General features: G+C 42.7%; 1 protein-coding gene across 2 annotated transcripts in view; it reads right to left on the bottom strand.

Moving 5' to 3' along the window:
- LOC115791590 (glutamate receptor 1-like) overlaps window positions 1–25,215 on the bottom strand; it is a 118,392-nt gene that overhangs the window by 80,132 nt on the left and 13,045 nt on the right. For both annotated transcript variants that reach the window (XM_030745719.1, XM_030745714.1), the window contains exon 2: window positions 19,716–19,850. In XM_030745719.1, the coding sequence (XP_030601579.1) occupies window positions 19,716–19,850 (135 nt within the window). The remainder of the gene's footprint in view (window positions 1–19,715; window positions 19,851–25,215) is intronic.

The following is a 25,215-nucleotide window of genomic DNA, read 5'->3' as shown; positions in this document are numbered from 1 at the left end:
GTGTGGAGAGGGTCCACACCTTCAGGTTTCTCGGTGTCCTCATCTCTGCTGATCTTTCTTGGTCAGATAACATCACAGCTGTTATCAAGAAGGCTCAGCAGCGACTTCACTTCCTGAGAGTTTTTCCTTCCCACTGTCACCAAGTGCTGCTCATGGGGGGTCATTTTGACTGTTGGGTTTTCTCTGTATTATTGTAGGGTCTTTACCTACAATACAAAGCACCTTGAGGCGACTGTTTGTTATGAGTTGGTGCTTTATAAATAAAACTGAATTGAATTGAACTGAAATTGAACAGCATTTTGTGAGCTGGATGATACATTGATGTGATGTACAGGTTCACTTTCATGGACGTCTGAGTTGCTGTTGGAGGATTTGTGTTAGCATGTGTTGCATTGTTTTTCCAGTCTTTCATGCATTAATTATACTGCAGTTTGTGGTGTGTTTTCAGGTGGCTGAATAAGTTAGCTGCACTCTTTGATGTGTTCATGGTTAAACATCATCATCACATATTTCTAAACAGTGGATGATCATCTGCTCCGAGGTACGAGTCTTCTCCTGTGCCAGATATCTGATTTATTTATTTATTTTTGGTATATTTATTTTTTCCACAGTGTTACTCATTCAGAGTACTTCCAGAAGGTGTCAGCCTGCATAGGGTGTGATTAGCACATGCAGACATGCGGTCAGGCAGTGATTTAAGGGTGTTTGATTTGTTTTGCTTTGAGCTCTGTCATATGTTCATTAAATGTGGGAAGCCATAATTGAGATTAAAATTCAATTAACTGGGCAGCCCCTTCAAACTATGTTAGTGTAACTCATTACATCAGGTTTCTACTTATTCAGGGAGAGGAAGGAAGGAAGGAAGGAAGGTTTACACAACATATTGCAAATAGACAAAGATCATTGCAGAGTAACCAAACTCTTTTCTGGAGAAAAGAACTTTTCTGGTAACAAACATATATTATTATGTATATAAGTAGTATTTTATGGTCAGTGGTCTTTGTGTTTGAGGTCAACAGAAATCAATCCAAACACATAACAAGTGGTGCTGAGCATTAGAAACCACACCTCAGGCCGATTTTAGCAGACAAACATGTCACTCTCCAAACATTGACTCACAGAGGTAACACAGAGGTGCTGTTATCCATAATTTTCCAAGGTTTAAAGACTAAGATAACTTTTTATGATTGTAAATGGAGTTTCCCATGTTAAAACCGAGGAACCTGCAAATCCAGAATCTGGTTTCAGTTTTAAACCAGAATTAACCATGAAAAGATGTTTTGAACAAAAAATACTGTCAGCTGCCAGCACTCCTCCTCAGCTTCCTGCCAGCAGAAGCTTTAGGCGGCACAAATACTAGAACGCAGAATTATCCGGTCTCAGAAGATCTCAGTGGGGTGCAGATGAGCCTCAGTCACTTTCTGTGATTGGCGTTATTATGGCAGGAACTAAGTTGTCTGAGATGTTTAGCAGATGCATCTGTGGCATGAATTTGAACATCATTCTTGAGTTATCACGTTCACAAAATTTTCAGAAAAACTTGAACTCTGACCTCGACCCAATTAAGGCAAAAACTTTAATCAGGTGATTTAGGAGTCAGTCGTCCTCTTTCATGCAATGCATCGTGGTATGAATCAGACTGGTGATTTTGCTGCATTATTATTAGCAAACCAACAAACAGAGAAATATATAAAAAACAATACCCTGATCCCCCCCCCCCCCCCCCCCCCCCCCCCCCCCGGGGGCGGGGGAATTAAGAAGTAGATCAGTATTGAAAAAATGCAGCTCTAATGCACTAAAGTTGCATAAAACACACTTGGTTAATTTATCATTTGAAAAAGGGAGGAAAACCACATGCTCCAACTGTGACCTTTGACCTCTCTGAGGTCAGGAAGCAGTTTATTAAACATCAGCGTTCAGAATTCAAACCGTTGTTTAATCCAACAATTAGCTTTTGCTTTTCCTTCCCACAGTCACCAGGTGCGTTTTGACTGCAGGATCTTTACCTACAGCATAAAGCACCCTGAGGTGACTGTGGTGATTTGGTGCTGTGTAAATAAAATTGAATTGAATTATCAGAGGACAGTGAAAGGTTTTTAAAACCCTGCTCCCCTCTCCTTTGTTACTTCCTCTCTCGATACATTCTGGATCTTCCTCGTTTATCCTGCCACTCTGGCATCTGATATTGCTTCTGTTTGTCCGACATGAAATTAAAGATTAAGATTATTAATTAAAGATAATCCCCTCTTTCTCTGCAGCTAGCCCTCGTGTCTGACAGCCAGCTTTTCCTTTCTGCCATTATTTGCCAAATTGTGTTGTTGAGGATAAAACATCTTTCCAGGCGATAGACGCGGCGCTCTTTTTTTAACGCTGCACTTTATCCTCATTTCACATTTGAGGCATTCAACTGAGCGTGTAACTACAAGTGAGTCCTCAAGGGCGAAATGTCACCAGCAACCCAAATCAGCTCTCCCCCCCTCTTCCTGTTTCTCTCTCGCTCCTCTTTCCACCGGCTTCCTTTCTCAGTGTGTCCGACACGACTACTCTTTATTTTTTATTTTCTACACCAACAAACAACAAATAACACCAACTATGGGGAGTGGGGCAATCGTGTTCCTTCCTTCTGTCGTCTCAATCTGTACGCTCCTGATAAGGCGAGTCCTGGCAGCGAGAATCACCATTTAATTTCTCCTCCGTCTCCCTCCCGCCTCTTCCTCCTCCTCCTCCTCCTCCTCCCGTCTTCATCTGGACCTCAGGGAGGGCGGTGAGTTAAAATGTGAGTGAGCTGGCTCCCATGCTGCTGCTGCTCAGTGATTACAGCTGATATTTAATGTGCAAAGTTCCACTGCTGAGGACTCAGAGGAGGAGCTGAGATATTACAGCTGCTCCGTCTGATGGAGTGTGAAGACCCAAACTTTAACAGACCTCTGCATCACCTCAGAACACCTCTGTGATTAATGAACCGTCCTGTTGTTCAGGTTCATGTGTGAGCGAACACTGGCCAAAACATCAATGAGATATGGACCCGTACTGTCCTGCACTGTAAGGACATACAGGAGTGTGTCCAGACTTCTGACTGACACTGTAAATGTTAATGTGTGTTTCAGGATAACAATGGAGAGTCCTGCCATACCCAGCTCCTACTGCTTTTCTTATCAATGAGTCCCTTTGGAGCAGTTGCAGCAGCTGCAGACTAGATATGCTAACATAGAGCCACAAGCTTAGAGTCAGATTTAAACCCTAAAACCAAACGAGCCCTCCAGAAATCAAATGTCCTGCTGATGCTCAGAGTAGTTTTCCCCTGAAGTTGGTCATATTCCTGTTTGGCCAGGTGGTCTCCAATAGATAAAACTAGGTTTACAGCAAATCTTAGTGAACGTTACCTTACCTACTGTACCCCTCCCAATGCTGAGAAAGTACTTGATACACTGCATAGCAGGTTTGGTGATTAAGGATGGAAATGGAAATGTACTAACAAGCGAAGACAGTGTGTTGAGAAGATGGAAGGAGTACTCTGAGAAGCTGATAAATGAATTGAAAGAGGAGGATGGATGTGGACAATCAGTAAGGAGGAAATGAAGGCAGGTATGAAGAGGATCAAGAGTGGAAAGGCAGTTGGTCCAGATGACATACCTGTGCAGGTATGGAGATGTCTAGGAGAGAGGGCAGTGGACTTTTTAACCAGATTGTTTAACACAATCTTGGAGAGTGAGAGGATGCCAGAAGAATGGAGAAGAAGCGTACTGGTGCCAATTTTCCAGAACAAGGATGATGTGCAGAGCTGCAGTAACTACAGAGGGATGAAGCTGGAGAGCCACACCATGAAGATCTGGGAAAGAGCTGTTAAAACTCGGTTAAGAAGAGAGGTGACGATCAGTGAGCAGCAGTATGACTTCATGCTGAGAAAGAGCAACACTCAGCAGAACAGAGGTTCCCCTAAAATCACTGTTTTATGTGTTTGCTGCAGTAAAATTCAGTCTGACACTCGTTTCATTAATAATCCTGCAGGTGAACGGTGTTGCAAAGCAATTTAACAGCCCAAAAAATTACCTTAACCAAAATAAAGAACTTCATTTTCTGTGCTCGGAGTACGTTTCTCTACTTCATTTCATCTCTGCTGACGGATGGATTTTCTGCCGCTCAGCCGCGACCCATTACTTCAGCCTAAAAAAAATAAAATAAGCTCCATATTTCTTCATGAAATGGTCCCATCCTGGATTTTTAAGATGCAGCCGGGTACGAGTTCATGGAGCCATCAGCAGAGTCTGAGCCTGTGTTAACACGGGGTCACACTCAGGTTAAAGCTCCATTCAAAACCTTGTTACATGCTCTGTTAGACTGGGACGCTCACCCCCCCCATCCCTCTCTCTACCTCTCCAGACTCAATTCATTTCACTTCTATTCAGTCCACCTCCATTCAATTCAGGCTGATTTGCTGGCATGAATGAGACATGGTGACATATTGCCAAAGACTGCTTTCAGCTTCCTTTGAAGCAGGATGTTTTTATCATTGCAGCAACATTTTTATTAAGAGCCAGGCTTCTCTCCATCATTCGCTCTCCTCTGACTGTGAAAATCATGACCTCAGTCCTACTTATCGAGCTCTGTTCCAAACCTCAAGAGTTCGCTCATTAAAACATATCTGCCATCGTTCTGAGTGTGAGATGAGGAGATTGATGCCTCTCTCATGTCTGTCAGTTGAAGGCCAAAGCCAAAAGGAAGTTAGTATAGCCTAGCTGAGAAAGAGGAAATAGGGGGGTGACTTATCTGGCTTTGGTGGAGGATAATAAAATCCACTACCAGGGCCTCTGAATCTTGAAGGCACCATGAAGTGCCAGAAACTGCAGTTCTTCGAGTGGCCGTTTGAGGCGGGTCCCAAAAGCGATTGAATCCAGATAGACTCCGAGGTTAAAATGTCTTTACAGCAGAAATGAACATGTTAACATCCTGGTAAAACAAAATGTTTTGTTCTCCAAGGACTGTTTACACCTGAAAACAAGTGCACAACAAGTAAATATATTTATAACTCATTTAAATGCTATTTAGGCATGAAGCTGGCAGTGACCTGAATGTGGCACCTAAGTTGGTAATAATAAGAAGTAAACTTTGAATGCTGTGTCTACAGTTTATGTTTTATGCACTGGCACAAAAATTCACCCCAAGAAATAAGAAATAAAGCAACATCATTGATTATGCCTCATAACCAATTATTAATTATTCTCAAACAACACATTCACTGTTAGTGTGTGATAGCATCATGAGGATCAGCTGCATGTCTGCAGCCCGCTTCAACCCTAACTCCTCCTTTAATGCTGTGACAGGAGAAACCAGCTCAGGGCTCACACTGACTCAGCGTTATGGTCAGTTGTATTTTTCATGCGCAGTAAAAATCACTGAAGTCAAACTCGTACAAATCGGATTTTCGCTCTAGTCGGATGGTTTCTGCAGGTCCAGATTTTTCCTGACATTAATTCCAATAAAATATCACCTAAATCAGTCAGATTTTCGCCTACCTCGGGTGAAAAATCTGCTCCCATTGTAACACATTTCCAGTTAAATGTGATCCATAAGTAGGGTGAGTTTAGCGCTGAAGCCCTCCTCAGCTCCGCCCACTTCCATGCACCGGCTCGTTCATGCACAACTACACACACTAACAACGCCTGGAGACGCTGTAGTGTGTTTATCAGTTAATTTCACCAGAGACAATCAGGAGGCAAGCGTGAGCTACAAACTCACGCTTACGAGCAAAAATATGAGATTATAAAATTTGTGGAAGCAAATCCAGAGATGAAGCAGAAGCAACTGCAGCAAAATTTGATACTGGAGTCCAAACTGGGCCGTTTGAATCCAACTTGTCCAACTTTCTACTGTAACTGCGTCTCTTATTTTGAAGACGTGTAAACGTTACCACGGGGACCAGAGGCCACTGTGGACAGAGAGGATGTTATTCAGCTGGAGCGATGGCAGGAGGAGCATATGAATACCAAGTGGACTCACGTTTATTATTATACTATCACACTTTTGATGACGGTCATATCATTTATTTTGACGCATTTATCCGCCAACCTTAAAGGCCGGTCCGTGGAAATATTGTCTAACACTAAACTGCTCCGTGGCTCAGAAAAGGCTGGGGACCACTGGGTTAGAGTACAGGTACCGGGTCTGCAGAAGGATGATAGCCAAAGCATGAAAAATATGCAAATGAAAAGAATGGTGCACAAATGTGAGAATGTAAGCAAAGAAATATGAGAAATTGAAGTTGAATGTGGGAAGAGAGAACTGCTCAGAGGGTTCATGCCTACAATAAAAGCAGCCTGACAGATGTAAGACATGTCGAGGGTGAGACAGGTTTAGTCACCGGCTGCCTGATGACTGAGACAGGCGGCTGGCTCTGCATTATTTGTATGTGTCAGTCTCTATAAAGGATGAGACTGACTCAGAGAGCAGAACATCAACTATTTTGTTTGATTGCTGATGTTAACAGTGTGGCCTTAATTATGTTAGAATTTAACTTTCAGGTGTTAGTCAAAATCTTTCTTACAAAACCAAACTACTTTATTTTCAGCAGTGATTGCTGGTCACATGTTGGTTAGATCCCAAATATTAGATTATTGATTATTTATTTTTAATAGGAAACATTTATTGTTTATCGTGAAGCAACAATTGCTTGTTGTGAAGATGTTAGCTTGTTTTCTTCGGACAGTCTCGTTTTCTCTAAAATGAACAACTTAATTGTTCGGTACTGTTTCTGTCTGTCTCTCATCAGTTGGGTGAGTTAGTTGGGATTGGCAGAGTCGGCTGATTGGTTGGCTGAGTGGGTGGTTTGGTTGAGTGAGCAAAGTGGGATGGGTAGGTGGATTTGGTTAGGTTGGATGAGCTGGTCTTATGGGGTGGGGTGGTGCAGTAAGTTGATTGGTTATGGTGGGTTGTTCACCTGGGGTCAGCTAGTTGAGTGGGTTTCCCATCAGTTGGGTGGGATGGTCTTTAGTGGCTGGTTGGGCTGACTTGGAAAAGCTGGCAGTGTGGTGGGTTTGGTTAGATTGCATTAGTTAGGTTGGGCTGGGTTGATTGGCTACATGGGGTGGGAAGGTAAGTTAGTTGAGAGGAGGCCGATAGAGCTGGTTGATTGTTAGGGTGGGTTAGCTGAGTGTTGTTGAACCCCTGGTGTTTAATACCATCAAGAGAATACAAGCAATAAGCTGAGTGAAGACGACAACATGTGAACAAATATTCAGTCACTTTTACTTTCTATCCTTCAGCAGGATGTTGCACCACAGACATTTGTGGAGCACCGTGTTAACTGCTTTCTTCTTTTGTCACTGAAGTTAAAGGACGTCACAGCTCAGCTACTCTGTCCACAGCTGTGTGGGATTTATTGTGAAGTGACATGGAAATACAGTTTGTGCAGTACTGAGATCACAGATTATTAATATGCTTTGTACGTTACAAAGCTGAATAATGCTTGAACCATTTTCCATTTACAGTAAAAGCACAGTTGCATTGATGAAGCTGCAGCAGCAGAGGCACAGCTGCAGGTTTTTCCATGAAGCTTATTTCATTCATACAGTCTGTATTTACAAATCCCTTGTGGTCCTCAGCTGCTCTCCCACCATCCCCCTGCACAGATGCACCCTACTTTCTCTACTGTACACTGCTGATGTGCAACTGACATCGAGTCCACCGTGAAGGGGAAACGTCATCAGAAGAAGCAAGAAAAAAAAAAAAAAAAGGGTGAATGTCTGAATTTGTGCACAGAGGTTTTTTATTTTTCCGGTTAAATGTAACAGTTTTTATGAGGCAGTTTAATTACAGTTTCACAGTCACAACAGAAGGAATATTTGGTCCAGAATCAGATTTTATTCACATTGTATTTTTGTTAGCACTTCCCAGCTGTAAACAACTCCAAATATGCCACTGATTTAATTAATGCAGTGTGGTGGAAAAGTGGACAGATGGATTAACTAATTAAAAATTCACCATTGACTGCTACAACAGTCCCACATACAGTTTACTGGTGTGTGACTTCTAACAGTCAGCCATCAGAGGCAGGAACAACTGAAAAATATTCAAGACTTTCCACAGATTACCTGAGCTGATACCTCAGGTGAGGCCACGGTAACGTAACCCACTCAGCAATTTGAAGCTTCAAAGTTAGCTTCTTGGCCACCGCCATGTTGATCTGTTACAAGACGTTGCCATAAATGCCAAGTCCTTTGCTAAACAAGCTTGGTTGGCAAGCTGCATCCATAAACCGCATGCATGACACAGACACGGACATAGGTAAGTAAGAGAGTAACCAAACTGTAGGTCACTGACTCCAGTAAGCTCAGGGGAAACCTAGCAGAGCGCTCGCAGCTACAGCCACCTGTGTCACCATCCACCTGTCAACCCAAATAGCCACACCTCTAAGTTTAAGCCTTAAAAACTGCAAATGGATGAGTTATGACAAATTTACCACCCCTACATTTGTTATGAAGGGAGACATTGGCTATAGAGACCAAAACACTTCTTTGCATCAGGATGTAATCAAGTTTTTCTCTGCTGCACATTTGGACACTTTAACAAAGGAGTGTGTGAGGATGGACCCACTCTGGAGCCAGCCTCAGACGGACTTACAGGAAGTGCCGTTTATGGCACTACGCTGATCACTTTGTGAAGTTATGCTACCCGTTATGTTCTGCTGAGATACTGTGGCATTCATATGGATAACCTTTGACATATGCCAAACCACCAGGGCCGTGCACCCCCGATGGCAGCAGTGTCTGACACCACATACACTACAGACCTGTCCTGTAATGACTCGATTACACTATGCAACACTGGATTTGTCTTTGACAAGCAACTGTTATTTTCTAACACTTTTTATTATAAAACAATAGAAAATGTTCATTATTCCTGTCAAACTTTGCTTTGGGGGATTTTTAGAATGATGTTTGGCCCAAAGTAGCCATTATGTTATTAGTTACAGTTATTTTTTCTTTTAACTGAACAATTATCATTTTTATAGATAAGTTTTGAAGAGAAAACAGCTTGAAAAAAAGCTTAAAACCTCAATGAAAACCACCAGTAACTGGCATTATATGTGAAAATGATAAATCTGTACCGTCATTGTCTGAACCACGAAAACAAAGTTTTGGGATCAAACTAAAAAAAAAACAGAACTAGAAAAACATAGTTTAAACCCAAAAACCATACAAAAGTGGAAATTTGTTTCACATCACTGACAAACAGCCCAAAGTGTTGATGTGGCCTTCAAACCTCCCAGTACCCGATCAGAACAAGCCTCTGAGGGATGTGCCAGAACACGTGTGATCTATGGAGGCCCCATCCAACACCAATGGCCCAAACCAGAGACCACATGACACCCCCAGAGCTGGCCGTGCCCTGACAGATCGGAGCTCTTCTAACAGAACCAGGAGGAGGTACATGATGTTAGGCAGGTTGACTGATTGAGTTTTATGTTCCATGTGTGAAATTAAAAAGTTCCTCTGATAGGAACTCTTCTCCTCAGATTAAAAGTATCTGACAAATGTTCCCAACATGAATGGATGCAAAGAAAGTTTCCTGTCCACAAAAAGAAATGAATACTCTATAAGAAATTAATGATCGAGCTACAGAATGAAGACCTGAGTTAGAACAAACTAGAATTAACCTCAAACAGAAGGTGTGTCCTGATTCTGCTGTGCTGCAGGTTATTTTTCTAAACCAGACGTGAACAGCGTCTGAATAATGGAGATGTAGCACCTGAGCTGATCCCACTGCCCTCTGGTTACTGCTGAAAAACTCTCCCTCTATCTCTCTGTCTCTCTCACTGTCTCTTTCTACCCATCTCTTTGTCTCCCTCTTGTTTGCCCTTTTCATTATCTGTCTCGGTCTTCTCCTGTGAAGCCACTTGTCTTCATTTCTCTCCTCCTCTCTCACTCCATTTCTGTCTCACTCATTTAGCCTCCACCCATCTCTCTCTACCCTTTTCTCTTCCACGTAGGGTCAAAAAGCTTTGAGATCTAGTTGAGAGTTTTCTCCCCAAGTGTTGCCATGCTGGCGTTCTTGTTAGTGAACTATTGTGGCGCATGTGGTCAGATTATCCCTTAATGTCTAAATTTGGTTGAAAAGTGAAAGTTAAAAGTCATCTTTTCAGACTGTAACAACGACTTGAGTTCAACCTCATTCCAACCCTGAGTTCACATTTACCCACTGAGCAATTTCCTGTTGGTTAGAGGTCTGACAGATGGCTGCATGATACGGCTCCCTGAAGGCTCAAACTGGGTTCCACTGGTTTCAGAACTGTTAGCTTCATCATGTACTTGTACAAATATAACCTGACATTTTATTTGATTAGTGTGTTTGAAAGATAAAAACATGTTCATCTCCTGGACGTAACGCCTGACTGTGTGTTACAGCTGAGCTCCTCATCAGCTCCTCTCTCTCTGTAACGTCTTTGCAGCTTTCGCTTTGTAACAAATCTCAACTTTGATTAACCTTCTTTAAACTCATCTTTTTAAAGTCTTTTCAATCAGTTTTTGATTATACATGAACAGCCACAATGTTACCCAGCAATTATCATCACTGTTATTTTTACCCAGTCAGAGAAATGTCAGCTTTAAACTCCTTTAATTTAGGCCTGAAACAACCGCTCTATTAATCATGTGGAGAAAATCAGTAGGCACAAAATCGGTGGTGACGTCACGGCTTTTTTTCTATAAAATCTTCTTGCTGCACTTACACAGAGCAACTTCACCGTCAACTAGGACTGAGCAATTAATCCAATTTTGATTTAATGACAACTTTGGTTTGCAGACATTATGAAAACAATGTAACCCAGACAAAGAGTTTGGCATTAATTTTCAATCCAAATAAAACAAGTGCATCACTTTCCTTAAATCCTAAACTCACTCACGGTTTAGTTCAGCTTGAGCCGGGATCACAGAGATTCCCGTCTGTGGAGCTGTGGAGGGCTCATTAGTGGATGCCTGCAGCTGCCCTTGTCTCAGGATTGTCACAAGTCTCTCACCTGAGCCGCTTTCACTGACATGTGACGGAGGTGTGGGCTCGGTGCTGGATTCAGCCCACAGTCGCTCTCCCCATGGCTTCTGTCCACTCAGTGCAACCCACCACCTCCAAACGTTTCAGGAAATACTAATTTGTTATCGATCGTGTTAAATAATCAAGACTCCAAAAATATTCTTGATTATGACTTTTTTGTGTTTCCACTTGTTGTTCGGCCACCAAAGCTGACAGAGTGTCCTCTGCACAGCTCAGTCACCATTTCAAATCCCAGCTGCACAATCAAACCCTCCTCTCTGTGCCTCCCCCATTCCCGCTCTCTTCTTTTCTCTTTTACTATGAAAGTCTTCCCCTCGCTCGGTTTCCTCTCCGGTCTGCTGTTGTGTGAAGTGTAAAACAGGCTGCGCTCGGCCTCCTGTGAGACAGACTCTACAGTCGGAGCGAAGCAGCATGGCTGCGTCTATCCGGAGCGCTCTGAGGCAGAAAAACAAACAGAGCGCTGAGACTCTGACACTCTTTTATCAGGAATTAGTCTCAGTGATGACGGCGTGAGTGACTGACAGCTAGTTCACCTGAAAATGAGGCAACGGTGAACCCGAGTTCAGGAAGGGAAAATAAATCTCACACAAAGGGAAAAACGACTGCATGAAGGCGGAGCGGACAGCTGACAGCAGCTCACTAATCACAAGTTAGAGCCTGTTTTTGCTTTCTTTGTTTCTTTAAGCATATAAGACGAGGTGACTGTATGACTTTGAGTTCAGGCCCACATCACAGCAGGAGCAGAAATGCTGACTGAAGTCTAAAAGAAACCAGTTTTTCTCTGAATATGTAAATCAAGCAGCGAGCTGCTGCAGAATCTAATCAGATGATCTCCACGTCACACCTGTGTGAGTCTGAGTCCTGCTAAATTACTTTCCTCCTAATGAACATGATTAGCTCATTAGTTAGCATTCATTAGCATATCTGTCCACACCTTCTCACCTGCTTCATGGTCATCTCCAGGCTCCCTCCTGCTCTGCCTTCAGACTTTATTATGAATAAATAGGAATCAGTTCATTTTGCAGGTCTGACTTCACCAAAGGTGCCAGATCATCTACAAAACACAACCAACCCACACACTGCATACAGTTTGAATCCATCTTTCTACACAAATAACAACCCACAGTCCACAGCCTGTTACTGTGTCAAAGGTTAAAACCGAAACTTCTCTTCTTATCCACACAGGTCAGTTAGTAGTACTGGCAGGAGGGCTTCAGTGATCATGTTACTGCCAACTTGCACATCTGCTGCGATCCAGCGTGTGTCTTACATACACCTGAACCACAGTCCGCTCGTATTCCAGCAGCACAGCAGTAAACGAGTCGGGGCTGAGAACAGCAAAGAGGACACATGAGGCTGAAACTGAATATCAGCTACGAATGGAAGCTTTGTGCCTACAGGTGGCAGCCTCTGACTTACCACACACTTAAACAACTGTAGTTATAAAAGAGGGGATGCACCACCATCACGCTGTAAAAAGAAAAAAAAATCATTGGGGAGTTAACATTTTTATGTGCTGTCTGTGGTGATGTCTGTGGTGATGTCTGTAGATTTTAATATAGGATGAGCCAGTAGTTCAGCTACACTGGAAAAAGTTAAACCGCCACCATATACATGGAAAAGTAATCCATATTTGAAAAGCTTAAATCTGACAGTAATGTGTTACAGGAGTTTTTATTATAGTAGCAGAGTAAGAGTCTACAGTGGACTTATTCTGCTCATATCCAGTTTTTATTCTGGGACTCTATTAGAACAGCTAATATGCTAATACTCTGCAGGACTCAGAGTCCAAAAGAGTCCACATTTATCCTACAGTGGGCTTTATCATTATTTTTTAAACCTTTGTTTTACCAGGTAAAATGTTTGAGAACAGTTCTCATTTACAAATATGACCTGGCTTTGGTGCAACCCCTCAGTTCATGCTGTCTGAAACCAGCCACTTTAACTCCGCCCCCTTTAAGCCACATAAACAGAAAGTATGGACAGCAGGTGGGCGGGGTTTCAGTGCCTGGGATGACAACATTAGGGATATTATACAGGTCTAAGAAGAGGAAAAACTCTATATGAATGAAAGTGTAGACTGAAGCGTGAGCTTTTTGCCCACAGAGATTACTTCTTCTTGTGACCTCATTATCTCAAACTTTGGCCCTATGAATAAGAACCCCCCCCACTGCAGCAGGAGGTGTGACAGGACAGAAGTCACTGACTGCAGCCTGACACTATAACGTTCCCACGGTGGCAGGATGCAGAACCAGCAGCTCACGGTTGTTCAGGAGCCAGTCTCTAAACAAGAAAACACCCATTGACTGGTGTTTCCATGGTAGCAACGGGCAACACCGGCTGAGCAGCGTTTCCACGGTAACAATCAGTGACACCCACTAACCAGCATTTCCATGGAAACAATCAGCGGCACCTGCTGACCCGCAGAAAAGAAGAAACCCCGAGCGGCACTTTGTGGTTTCTGTTTGCTGAGCGGCGCTCGGAGGAGAGGCCGAGCTGCAGTCTGAGCCGCGCTGCACTGAGGCTGCTCGCTTTGCCCAAAGAAACTAGTCTGTCTGAACAGTTGGCAGCACTGCTAGGATAAGACCCGCAGCACGTCTGCTCTGCACTCAGCTGACTTCATGCAACTGCGTGTTTTCACTGTGCAACATTCCTGTAACTGTGGGATTTTTCTGGAAGCCAGCCTTTTTCTGCTTCAGTGAAGGACAGCCCTTTGACCCTCATTTTCCAGCGCTTTCAGACAGAGACGTCCTGACATGGAGGAGGACCGAGTCCTCGCTAAAGCCTTTTTTTTTAATAACTAAACTGTGAAATCCAGTAATACACAAAAACCTACAGCTAGTATTGGTAACCAGTGCTCAAATGGCGAGAAAGCACAGGACCTTTACTACTCTTCCTGCAGATGGCAGGTCCAGTTCCTCACCCAGGACCACGTTTCCTTCGTAGACCCTACAACGGGAAAATTGCCTCGGACAACATGATGCCTGGGATCATCTGGGGACACAAACCTTTCCATCACCTAAGGTGGTGATTGTGACGGGCTCAGAGTGGAGCCGCTGCTCCACTGCATCGAAAGGAGCCAGCTGAGGCGGTTCAGGCATCTGACTGAGATTATTCTCAGACACAAGAGGGTGGAGGGCCCCCTACAAGTTGGGGACCTCTAACCACAAGCTGACGGATAGACCAAAGGACGGACCGAAGGACAGCTGTCGACTAACAGGAAGAGACCACTTCCTTTTCCAGCTCAATGTCTGTGACAGCTGCTTTTGGCTGTTTCACAGATTTTCTCCCTGCTTCATTTCCGTAGTAAAGACGTCCATGAACTCGCCTCCAGGAGTTCCAGCAGATTAAATAAGCCTAACTAAACACCCTGAAGGCTCGCCGGCACAGAAGAACCCACGTATAACTGACTGAAAACATTGCTAGCTTAGCTACAAGCAACCCAAAGGTCAACACTTTGAAGAGGTGGTGCTGGTGCTTTAATCATCAAGCTATTAAAAGAAAAACTAAGTATTTTAGTGAGGTGCTGAGACACCGGAGCAGCTTCAGTGCTCCTGTTTTAATGGTCGTAATAAAGAGCACGTTGGTTCAAAATCCCCACTGCCCCCCAAAATCTACAAACACCTCCCTATGGATGGAGGTGACAGGATGGAGTTGCATCTTCATTGAAGAACAATGGCAACACTCGCCATGTCAGCACGCTATGCATTTAAGGGTCAATAAAGATGTAAAGCTGGGTGTAATTTGTAACATACAGACTGTATCAACCTTTGAGATCCTGATCAGCAGCTGCATGAATCCCTGAGGCCTCCTGCAGTGCAAAGTCAGAGATGCATCCAAATCAAAGCGAGAGATTCTGTCAGATGAGAGCGTTAGACCTGCTCTGTGGGGCTCTGCACATGTACAAAGCACGACTCAGCAGAAACACAGGCACTTGTTGCTTATAAACTATATGGAATTGGCTCTAAATCCATCGTGTTCATGATGGAAGCTGGTTTGGGGGATTCAGCTGCTCTGTTTGGCACTAAAACAAAATCAGTGAGGGCTTCATTAAGAACTTTCTACCCTCGTAGCAACACTAAAACCTGCGTAATGTGCAGTTGAATTGTCTTTTGGTGGAAATATAGCTTTAATGCTGCAGATGCACAGCACAGCTGTACCACTGAGAGGCCATTTCACATTCTATAATTATTTAACTTGGTTTATAGGATTGTTATTTTTTGGCTTAGTATTCTCAGACTAGAGCTTTTAAAACTGACCGCTTCAAGATGAGACAGAATATGAATAAATAAAACAATGTTAATACTTGAAGTCAAACATCTCAGCATTTATGATGAAGCATTTATTTTAGTGCTGGTACCAACTCTATATTTACTCCCATATTTAAAGGAGGTAGAGTCTGAGGCTCACTTGAGTTTTCTGAAATGGAGTCATAGTTTTTTTTGGTTTTTTTTCACTTTATGGTAATTTGATTTTTTTATTTTAATGTTTGCCTGTAAATTATGTGCTATGATTTAGGCACTGCTTGTTCAGGTTCAGAGTAAAAATGTATCACTACAATAAAAACCTCTTCCAACATTTACTTTGTTACCACAGTAACAAATACATTTATTGCTGGTGGCGTTAAATTCCTTAACAACACCAGCAAGACTCATGATATCTGTTTCAGACATTCAGAGCCTTTTATTGAACTAAAGTTTAAAGGGATACCCAGGTGTGTCAACAAGTCATGTGATGAGTTGGGAGTGAGGACAGGTTGGATCCACAAAGCAGCCCAAGATGATTATTATGCCACGTTTCCATTAGTATCTACTCAGAGCTGCTCGACTCAACTCGGCACGGTTTGTATCCCTTTCCATTAGGTCCAGGTACCGGGTACTTTTTTAGTACCCACTCAGCCGGGGTTCCAAGCGATCCGAGGGGATCCGAAAATGTGATTTCAAAGGACAGCACGCCACTGATTGGCCAGGGAGTGTCGTCACTAGTTGAGTTTTGAGAGCGACTCCTTCACCAGAATCAACCGCACCATTTTTAAAACCGACAGCAAGAAACTGGAGGCACACAAACAGGGGGAGGCCCGGTTGAATGCCCAGACCGACAAGTTTGCGACAAGAGAGCCATATGAAATGTGCGTACAGCATACAGCATACATATTTTAATACTTAACAATGATAACCTTCATCCATTATAACATTGTACAGGGACTTATGCATGATGAAAATAGTAAACTGGTATTAGCTATGTTAGCTTGCCTGTATCTCATCCATTATTATGTTGTGTTTTTTATTTATGTCAAGAGACTACTGCCCACGTTGCTGTATCGACTCCACCCACACTGATGTGGTCCTCAATTGTAATGGAAACCAAACCAAACCGTGGAGAGTTGAGTCGACCCACGCTGAGTGCAAACATGGCATTAGAGACTTCAGTCTCTGTCTCTCCATTACACCTGTGTGGTGAGTGGAAAATATGGATAATGATGAATCTTAAAGTTTGCATTATTAGGGGTGTGGCCTCTTTGAGTTGTCAGCTAGGCTTCAGCTAACTGGAGTCCTTGAAGTGGACCTCTCCATCATGTTTGTGCTGTTGGCGCCTTCTGGAACATTTCTAAGGCCGGTTTCTGACCAATGTGGCTTCCTGTGCAGCTAACTGTACTAACAGACCCTCTGAGAAATATTGCTGTTTTTTTAGTCTGTTACTTACCACCAGTTAGCAGGTGCATGTGTCTCTGTGCGGCACCTAGAGGTTTATGGATGCAGCTTGCTAACAAAGCTAGCTAGCATTAGCTGATAATGTAGCGCTCCACCCACCAGTTCAGATATGGTCATTTCTGGCTCCAATTAAATAATGCTCAGTGGCCAAAACACTAATGATAAATGGGCTGGGTCTCATGTAGCACTTCTCAACTCTGAGTTTTTACTGTTAGACTGTAGTCTTAGAGTAAAAAGTGTGCAGGCTACACTGTCCAGTATTTACATCTTCTAAAATAAGTGACCAATGATTGTTGTTTTGTGCATTTCTATTGCTTCCTCTGCTGACCCACAAACTTACTGAACTAAGACTTTGTACTGTTGCACCTCTGATACGTACCAGTGTTATTATTACACACTGCTTTTAATGCTAAATCATCAAGAATAACGTGTTCAGGGACTGAGTTATAAATCAGAACTGTTCAGAGACAGACCTACATGAACTCCTCAGTTTAAAAACATGACCTCTGTAATCTTATGATGCTAACTGATGACAGGAGTTGGTGTCTGTATCCAAACATACTGTGTGATTGAGCACTCCTACTGTTTCACTTTAAACTGCCCGTGTCTGTGGTTCCAGCAGATTAGTATTCAGGTGGTAAAGTCAGCCTTTTTGGGGCCGAGTGAAACAGGTCAGCACATTGTTGTCTAAACCTCCTGCACCGTGCTGAACGCTCCCCGGAGCCACAGTCCATTTAGTGCTGCGCTCCCGGCGGCCTGCGTGCATTTACTGCCGCAGTGTGCTCTTTTAAAGGCTGCTTCCATGTACTTGTGTTTACCCTGTAAATCCCAGGTCTGCTGAATGAAGTCTGGATGACGGGAGAATGATGCACTGACCCGTGACAGTGAGTGCAGCGGACAGCAGGCTAACCCTTCAAAAAACCCAGTCAGACAAGCAGCACAGAAAGCCCAATGATACACTAACAATGCAGCAAAGCATCCAAGCAAAAGTGCACATTCACTCGATACAAAAACCATGTGTTACATCATCGGGGATCCAAAAATAACCGGCAGGAACTTTGTATTTCATATTTGTACTGTGTTTATAACGTGAATTATAAAGTGAAGGCTTGAAAAGGTGTTTACTGCAAGGTTCTGTTTCAAAAAGCTTCCAAAAATAAAAACCGAATGCAAAGAAACGAGCGCTGAGACTTCATGTCCAAAAAACTGCTAAAAAGAGATGGAGGTGGAACAAGGGCTGGGCTGCACCACTGTTCACTACTTTGTACCTGTGGTGGTATGGCTTTCCACTGCTGGAGACGGCTCTGAGAGTAAGATCCAAGATGTTAATGGTTTTCATATAGCAGTAGTTCACACAGCGAGTTAACATATTGGTATTGTTCAGTTTTTGTAGATTCATGTTTCAGTTCTGTCTTTAGATTATTAGCATTGGGGTGAATGTAAAACTGAGTTTAAATGTATTTTTTAACCCTGATAATTTAATCTCTCTTTAAATGACTGGGACTCAAAAACACTGGTCAAAATAATGAAGGGTCAAATATAAACCCACCTGTCTGTGCTTCAAACTACAGTTAAACAGAGCAGCATCAGCAGCAGAGACAATAGCGATGGATTAAATGTGCGTTTTCTTTCCTAAAAGTCGGGCTTCCTAGCTGCTGGAACGAGCAGCAGTGACAGAGTTTGCTGCAGGTCTGATGTTGAATGAAATTTCCTCAAAGAAAGCGGTTGAAGAGCCTCCTGCAGCACACTCCACTGTCACAACAATGGCTCTTTTAGTTCATACATGGAGAACGTCTCCTGACAGCCTGCGTCTCCACACACCGACATTAAGAATCAGCCGAAGAAAAAAAGACTTGAAACAACAAGAAGAAGTTTTAATGTCCTAAGAGCTCGGGGAAACTCGGGGAAACTCGGGGAAACTCGGGTCTAATGATGCCCCGTGCATCAGGACACCAGCAGCATGTGGCAGAATGGCAGCATTTGATGCCCTGGGATAAAAATGCTCTGGCTTTTCACAGCTCTTGGTGGGATTTGGTAAGAGAGCGTGTGGCGTACGCTGCTGAAGCAAACAGAGCTGCAGTTTTACTCAGAGCTGAACTTTTTGTTTTTGTAACCTGAGATCAACTCAAAGAGAGATCGATGGTTTCTGCACACAGGCAAGAAATACATAAAAGAATAAAATCAGAGTCGGGTTGAATCTCGTGCAGGATCACACAGGAACTTATGAGTGATAAGAAGACCGAGAGTAGGATATTTATTATGTTTTCTTATAAATGATGTTGCTGATTCTTGCACACGTCTCTGCGTGGAGGACTTATTGATAGCAAACACCGGTTTTATGCTGATGCAACCAAACATCCTCCTGATTTTGATTCCTTTCATTTTCTTCTGGATGAGTTCGTGCTGACGATGCTTTAATGAAGGCTTCATAAACACTGAGTGAAGCCACAAACGCCTCCGTTTCTTTCTGTTGCTATGAAATAATAAAAGTACTTCACTGAGTGTTGATGATTTCATTAAATAACTGAGCTTTTAGGGACTCATTAAACTAGTTCTGTTTTTTAGTTAACCTTCTTTTTGTTAGATTTCAGCGAACGTGAGCACAGTGAGCTCCAAAACCACCAACACCAACCAGTCCATCCCAAACTCCACCCTCGATCTGATCCGACTGCCTGCTGACTCCGCAAATCCGAGGTAAACGGCTCGTGTAGCTCGCTGAGATTTGGATCCTGGGATGCCGCAAATCTATGCACTGCTTGTATTCATTCATTTATTCACATGTGTGAAAGACAAGCGCGGCACCTGGTTTGCTGTGTGAAATGAAACCAAAGGTACGAACTCCTGAACTAAAGTTGTGCAAACTGTTGTTTACATCAGAAATAAACCATAATGTATAAAATAGAGTTGTTTGAAAGAAAAGAACTGTTGTCCCCACAGAGAGCTGTTCGTTTATGGACTCACAGGCGTAGGTCATGGCGAAGCTGCTGCCCGTGTCCACCATGTCCACCTGCGGCACCAGCTTGGGGATGTCCTGGTTTTGCGCCAGGGCGAAACGAAACACCTCGTACTCATGGGAGCCGGTGGGGAAAAGGCCTCCTGTTGACAAACACACAGAGACACACAGAGGGAGTTCTTTAGTGTCCCAAAGCACAAAAACCCCAGAGAGCGAGAAACCACCGCTCAGCCGCGAGCTGGAAACACCAGAGTGGGTTTAAAGATGAGCCCGAAGTGATGAGAGCACGAGAGTCTTCACTGAGCTGTTTCTGTCCTCGATGTCTCACTCACCTTTGGAGTCTTTGTCGTCACTGCTACATTTCTCACTATGTGATTTAATCCAGTGTGTATGGAAAAAAAAAGATTTTTACATTTCTGTAAATTAAAAATTTTAAATGTCGTGTACCTGAGCTTGTAAATACGTGATGTGTTGGGTTGAAATGATGATAAAATGGCAATAAATCTGTTTAAATACAACCATTATGTTATGTAATGAATTGTGTGTCTGTTGTCTTCCTGTTAACCATTTTTGTTTCTCCTGTTTGCAGAAATCTTGAGGAGTTCCCCCTCAAAGCGTTCTCATTTTTAATATGTTTAACCGTTTTTTCCAAAGTGTTTTTTTCACTCCAGCATCAAATCAGGTGGTCACCAGATCCCACCTCTCTTCCTGCTGGCTCCAGTCCCCCCCCCCCATTATGGCTAATAACCTGGCACTGATACATCATTCTTCTTTGTTGCCTGTATATGGGGTGAGTATGATTATGGTTCCTTCTCTTCATGCTGGATGGAAATACATAATCTCCCCGGCTTCTCTCTCAGTGTTCGTCCATGATTCAGTCATGACAGAACAACCATGCTGTAAAATCATATTAATGCCCCAACAAGAGCAAAGAGGTTTGAGCTCCAGTGTCTGCTCCTGCTCTCTCCCAGCGCTCCTGAGCGTCTGAAACTCCAGCTTTGAATAAAAAATGGGAATGAACTTCAGAATCTTAGTGATGTTTTATCTCGCTGGCCGTGAGCGGGCTGCTCACACAGAGTTTACCATCATCGCCAATAATGACAAGTGCCCGCTTTGCTGTAATTACTGTTAAAAGCCTCTTTTCTCAGCTCTTACTGAAACCTTTTTCCCGGCACTCACACCCTCTCAGCATAATGGTTTTTAGGGTCACATGGAAATTATCTGAACGCTTAAACTCCGGCTGACTGACCCTCTTCTGTTTTCTGTGCTGAAGAGATGCTTTGTTATTACTGCACAGCAAGGCGCCCTGACTTTCTCAATTCAAATGTTAATTTATGTTTTTCTGTCTTTTGTACTGAAGCCTTCATGGTTCTTTGTTCTCACCAGGAATGTAAAAATGTCCGTGTCCTCTCTGTCTCCACAAACAAATCTTCACTTTATCCTTGAATCAAACACAGTTTTAATAAAAGGAATTCATTTTCAGCTTTTTACATTTGATTTTCTGACTTTATGTAAGCGTTAGATCTGCACTTACAGAACAAGGCAGGAAAACATCCGAACTTCATTTTCTTGGTCGTCATTGTGAGAATTTCTGATGATGAGACATTTTGTGCAGGCCAACCCAGAAGGTAGCACCCGACGGTTTCCTCAACAAAAACCTGCTGAGATTTTTACGTAGCTCTGTGGATTATCACAAAATAAATGTGGAAAATTAAAGTTTATGACACACACAATTTTTTTTCAGCAAGATCTCCACAAATCTGCACCATTTTTATTATTATTATTATTTTATTATTAACTGTAAATTCATCCACCAGAGCAGGGCAATATGGACTGGAAAAAAATGATAACATATAACAGACACTGTCAGTATTTCCAACAGAACAATATATGAGTTGCAGATTTTTAAATCATATTTAAAAGCTGCTGGTTGAGTTTCCTGCTCAGTCAGTGGGTCAGTGGGCTGCAGTAACTGCACAGGAGCACCAGTGTATACTGTGATTTCACTGCTGTGGAAATGAACACATTAAGCCAGGATGAGCTTCTCTTGTTAGCCACAAAGTGCCAGAAAAACACGAATCATTTCAAGAGATTCCTTAAAAATGTAAATTGGGAGGAAACTGTCAGATTTGTCTCTCATTGCTGTGACAGTTTGGAGCCTCTGACACACTCAGGTTTGCCATCAATGTGGAGCTTAATCATCGAAGGTGTGCCGAGAAGATTTCCACTGAATCTACTCCTGATGATCCAGGTGTGACAGACCGAGGACACAGAAACCTGCTCTGTTGGCTCCTCCATAGGAAAAAAATCTGTTCAAACAATGTGATAAAAAAATGAAAGCGTTCTATTTCACAGTTATGTGTATTTGTATATATAAATATTAGTATTTTCTGTATTTTGCAGTTTTGAGATACGGTGGATTGTTGCATTTCTCAGATTTCCTGAACTAGAAATAAACTGAAGACTCACTGCAATTTAACACAAAGTCACTTCAACTTCAAAGATATCAGTCTGTGCAGTTAGGAAGCGTGTTGTTGTACTGAAGCTTGTTGTTGTACTGAAGCTTGTTGTTGTACTGAAGTGTGTTGTTGTACTGAAGCATGTGGTTGTACTGAAGCTTGTGGTTGTACTGAAGCTTGTTGTTGTACTGAAGCTTGTTGTTGTACTGAAGTGTGTTGTTGTACTGAAGCATGTGGTTGTACTGAAGCTTGTGGTTGTACTGAAGCTTGTGGTTGTACTGAAGCTTGTTGTTGTACTGAAGTGTGTTGTTGTACTGAAGCTTGTTGTTGCACTGAAGTGTGTTGTTGTACTGAAGCATGTGGTTGTACTGAAGCTTGTGGTTGTACTGAAGCTTGTTGTTTCACTGAAGGGTGTTGTTGCACTGAAGCTTGTTGTTGCACTGAAGTGTGTTGTTGCACTGAAGTGTGTTGTTGCACTGAAGCGTATGGTTGTACTGCAGTGTGTTGTTGCACTGAAGCTTGTTGTTGAACTGAAGCGTGTTGTTGTACTGAAGGTTGTTGTACTGAAGGTTGTTGTTGTACTGAAGTGTGTTGTTGTACTGAAGGTTGTTGTTGTACTGAAGCTTGTTGTTGTACTGAAGGTTGTTGTTGTACTGAAGCTTGTTGTTGTACTGAAGTGTGTTGTTGTACTGAAGCGTGTTGTTGTACTGAAGTGTGTTGTTGCACTGAGGCGTGTGGTTGTACTGCAGTGTGTTGTTGCACTGAAGGTTGTTGTACTGAAGAGTGTTGTTGTACTGAAGGTTGTTGTACTGAAGGTTGTTGTTGTACTGAAGCTTGTTGTTGTACGGAAGCTTGTTGTTGTACTGAAGTGTGTTGTTGTACTGAAGTGTGTTGTTGTACTGAAGCTTGTTGTTGCACTGAAGCTTGTTGTTGTACTGAAATGTGTTGTTGTACTGAAGTGTGTTGTTGTACTGAAGGTTGTTGCACTGAAGCATGTTGTTGTACTGAAGGTTGTTGTACTGAAGCTTGTTGTTGCACTGAAGCGTGTTGTTGTACTGAAGTGTGTTGTTGTACTGAAGCTTGTTGTTGTACTGAAGTGTGTTGTTGTACTGAAGCTTGTTGTTGTACTGAAGCTTGTTGTTGTACTGAAGTGTGTTGTTGTACTGAAGCTTGTTGTTGTACTGAAGCTTGTTGTTGCACTGAAGTGTGTTGTAGCACTACTGAAGCTTGTTGTTGCACTGAAGGTTGTTGTTGTACTGAAGTGTGTTGTTGTACTGAAGGTTGTTGTTGTACTGAAGCTTGTTGTTGTACTGAAGCATGTGGTTGTACTGAAGCTTGTGGTTGTACTGAAGCGTGTTGTTGTACTGAAGTGTGTTGTTGTACTGAAGCATGTGGTTGTACTGAAGCTTGTGGTTGTACTGAAGCTTGTTGTTGAACTGAAGTGTGTTGTTGTACTGAAGCATGTGGTTGTACTGAAGCTTGTGGTTGTACTGAAGCTTGTTGTTGTACTGAAGTGTGTTGTTGTACTGAAGCTTGTTGTTGCACTGAAGTGTGTTGTTGTACTGAAGCATGTGGTTGTACTGAAGCGTGTTGTTGTACTGAAGTGTGTTGTTGTACTGAAGCTTGTTGTTGCACTGAAGTGTGTTGTTGTACTGAAGCATGTGGTTGTACTGAAGCTTGTGGTTGTACTGAAGCTTGTTGTTTCACTGAAGTGTGTTGTTGCACTGAAGCTTGTTGTTGCACTGAAGTGTGTTGTTGCACTGAAGGGTGTTGTTGCACTGAAGCGTGTGGTTGTACTGCAGTGTGTTGTTGCACTGAAGCTTGTTGTTGCACTGAAGAGTGTTGTTGTACTGAAGGTTGTTGTACTGAAGGTTGTTGTTGTACTGAAGCTTGTTGTTGTACTGAAGTGTGTTGTTGTACTGAAGCTTGTTGTTGCACTGAAGTGTGTTGTTGTACTGAAGCATGTGGTTGTACTGAAGCTTGTGGTTGTACTGAAGCTTGTTGTTTCACTGAAGTGTGTTGTTGCACTGAAGCTTGTTGTTGTACTGAAGTGTGTTGTTGCACTGAAGTGTGTTGTTGCACTGAAGCGTGTGGTTGTACTGCAGTGTGTTGTTGCACTGAAGCTTGTTGTTGCACTGAAGCGTGTTGTTGTACTGAAGGTTGTTGTACTGAAGGTTGTTGTTGTACTGAAGCTTGTTGTTGTACTGAAGGTTGTTGTTGTACTGAAGCTTGTTGTTGTACTGAAGTGTGTTGTTGTACTGAAGCGTGGTGTTGTACTGAAGTGTGTTGTTGCACTGAGGCGTGTGGTTGTACTGCAGTGTGTTGTTGCACTCAAGGTTGTTGTACTGAAGTGTGTTGTTGTACTGAAGGTTGTTGTACTGAAGGTTGTTGTTGTACTGAAGCTTGTTGTTGTACGGAAGCTTGTTGTTGTACTGAAGTGTGTTGTTGTACTGAAGTGTGTTGTTGTACTGAAGCTTGTTGTTGCACTGAAGCTTGTTGTTGTACTGAAGTGTGTTGTTGTACTGAAGTGTGTTGTTGTACTGAAGGTTGTTGCACTGAAGCATGTTGTTGTACTGAAGGCTGTTGTACTGAAGCTTGTTGTTGCACTGAAGCGTGTTGTTGTACTGAAGTGTGTTGTTGTACTGAAGCTTGTTGTTGTACTGAAGTGTGTTGTTGTACTGAAGCTTGTTGTTGTACTGAAGCTTGTTGTTGCACTGAAGTGTGTTGTTGTACTGAAGCTTGTTGTTGTACTGAAGCTTGTTGTTGCACTGAAGTGTGTTGTAGCACTAATGAAGCTTGTTGTTGCACTGAAGGTTGTTGTTGTACTGAAGTGTGTTGTTGTACTGAAGGTTGTTGTTGTACTGAAGCTTGTTGTTGCACTGAAGGTTGTTGTTGTACTGAAGGTTGTTGTTGTACTGAAGCTTGTTGTTGTACTGAAGTGTGTTGTTGTACTGAAGCTTGTTGTTGTACTGAAGGTTGTTGTTGTACTGAAGCTTGTTGTTGTACTGAAGTGTGTTGTTGTACTGAAGCGTGGTGTTGTACTGAAGTG

The sequence above is a fragment of the Archocentrus centrarchus genome, chromosome 14 (genome assembly GCF_007364275.1).
Source record: "Archocentrus centrarchus isolate MPI-CPG fArcCen1 chromosome 14, fArcCen1, whole genome shotgun sequence".
Lineage (NCBI taxonomy): Eukaryota > Metazoa > Chordata > Actinopteri > Cichliformes > Cichlidae > Archocentrus > Archocentrus centrarchus.
This window is presented reverse-complemented; position numbering and strand designations above follow the sequence as displayed.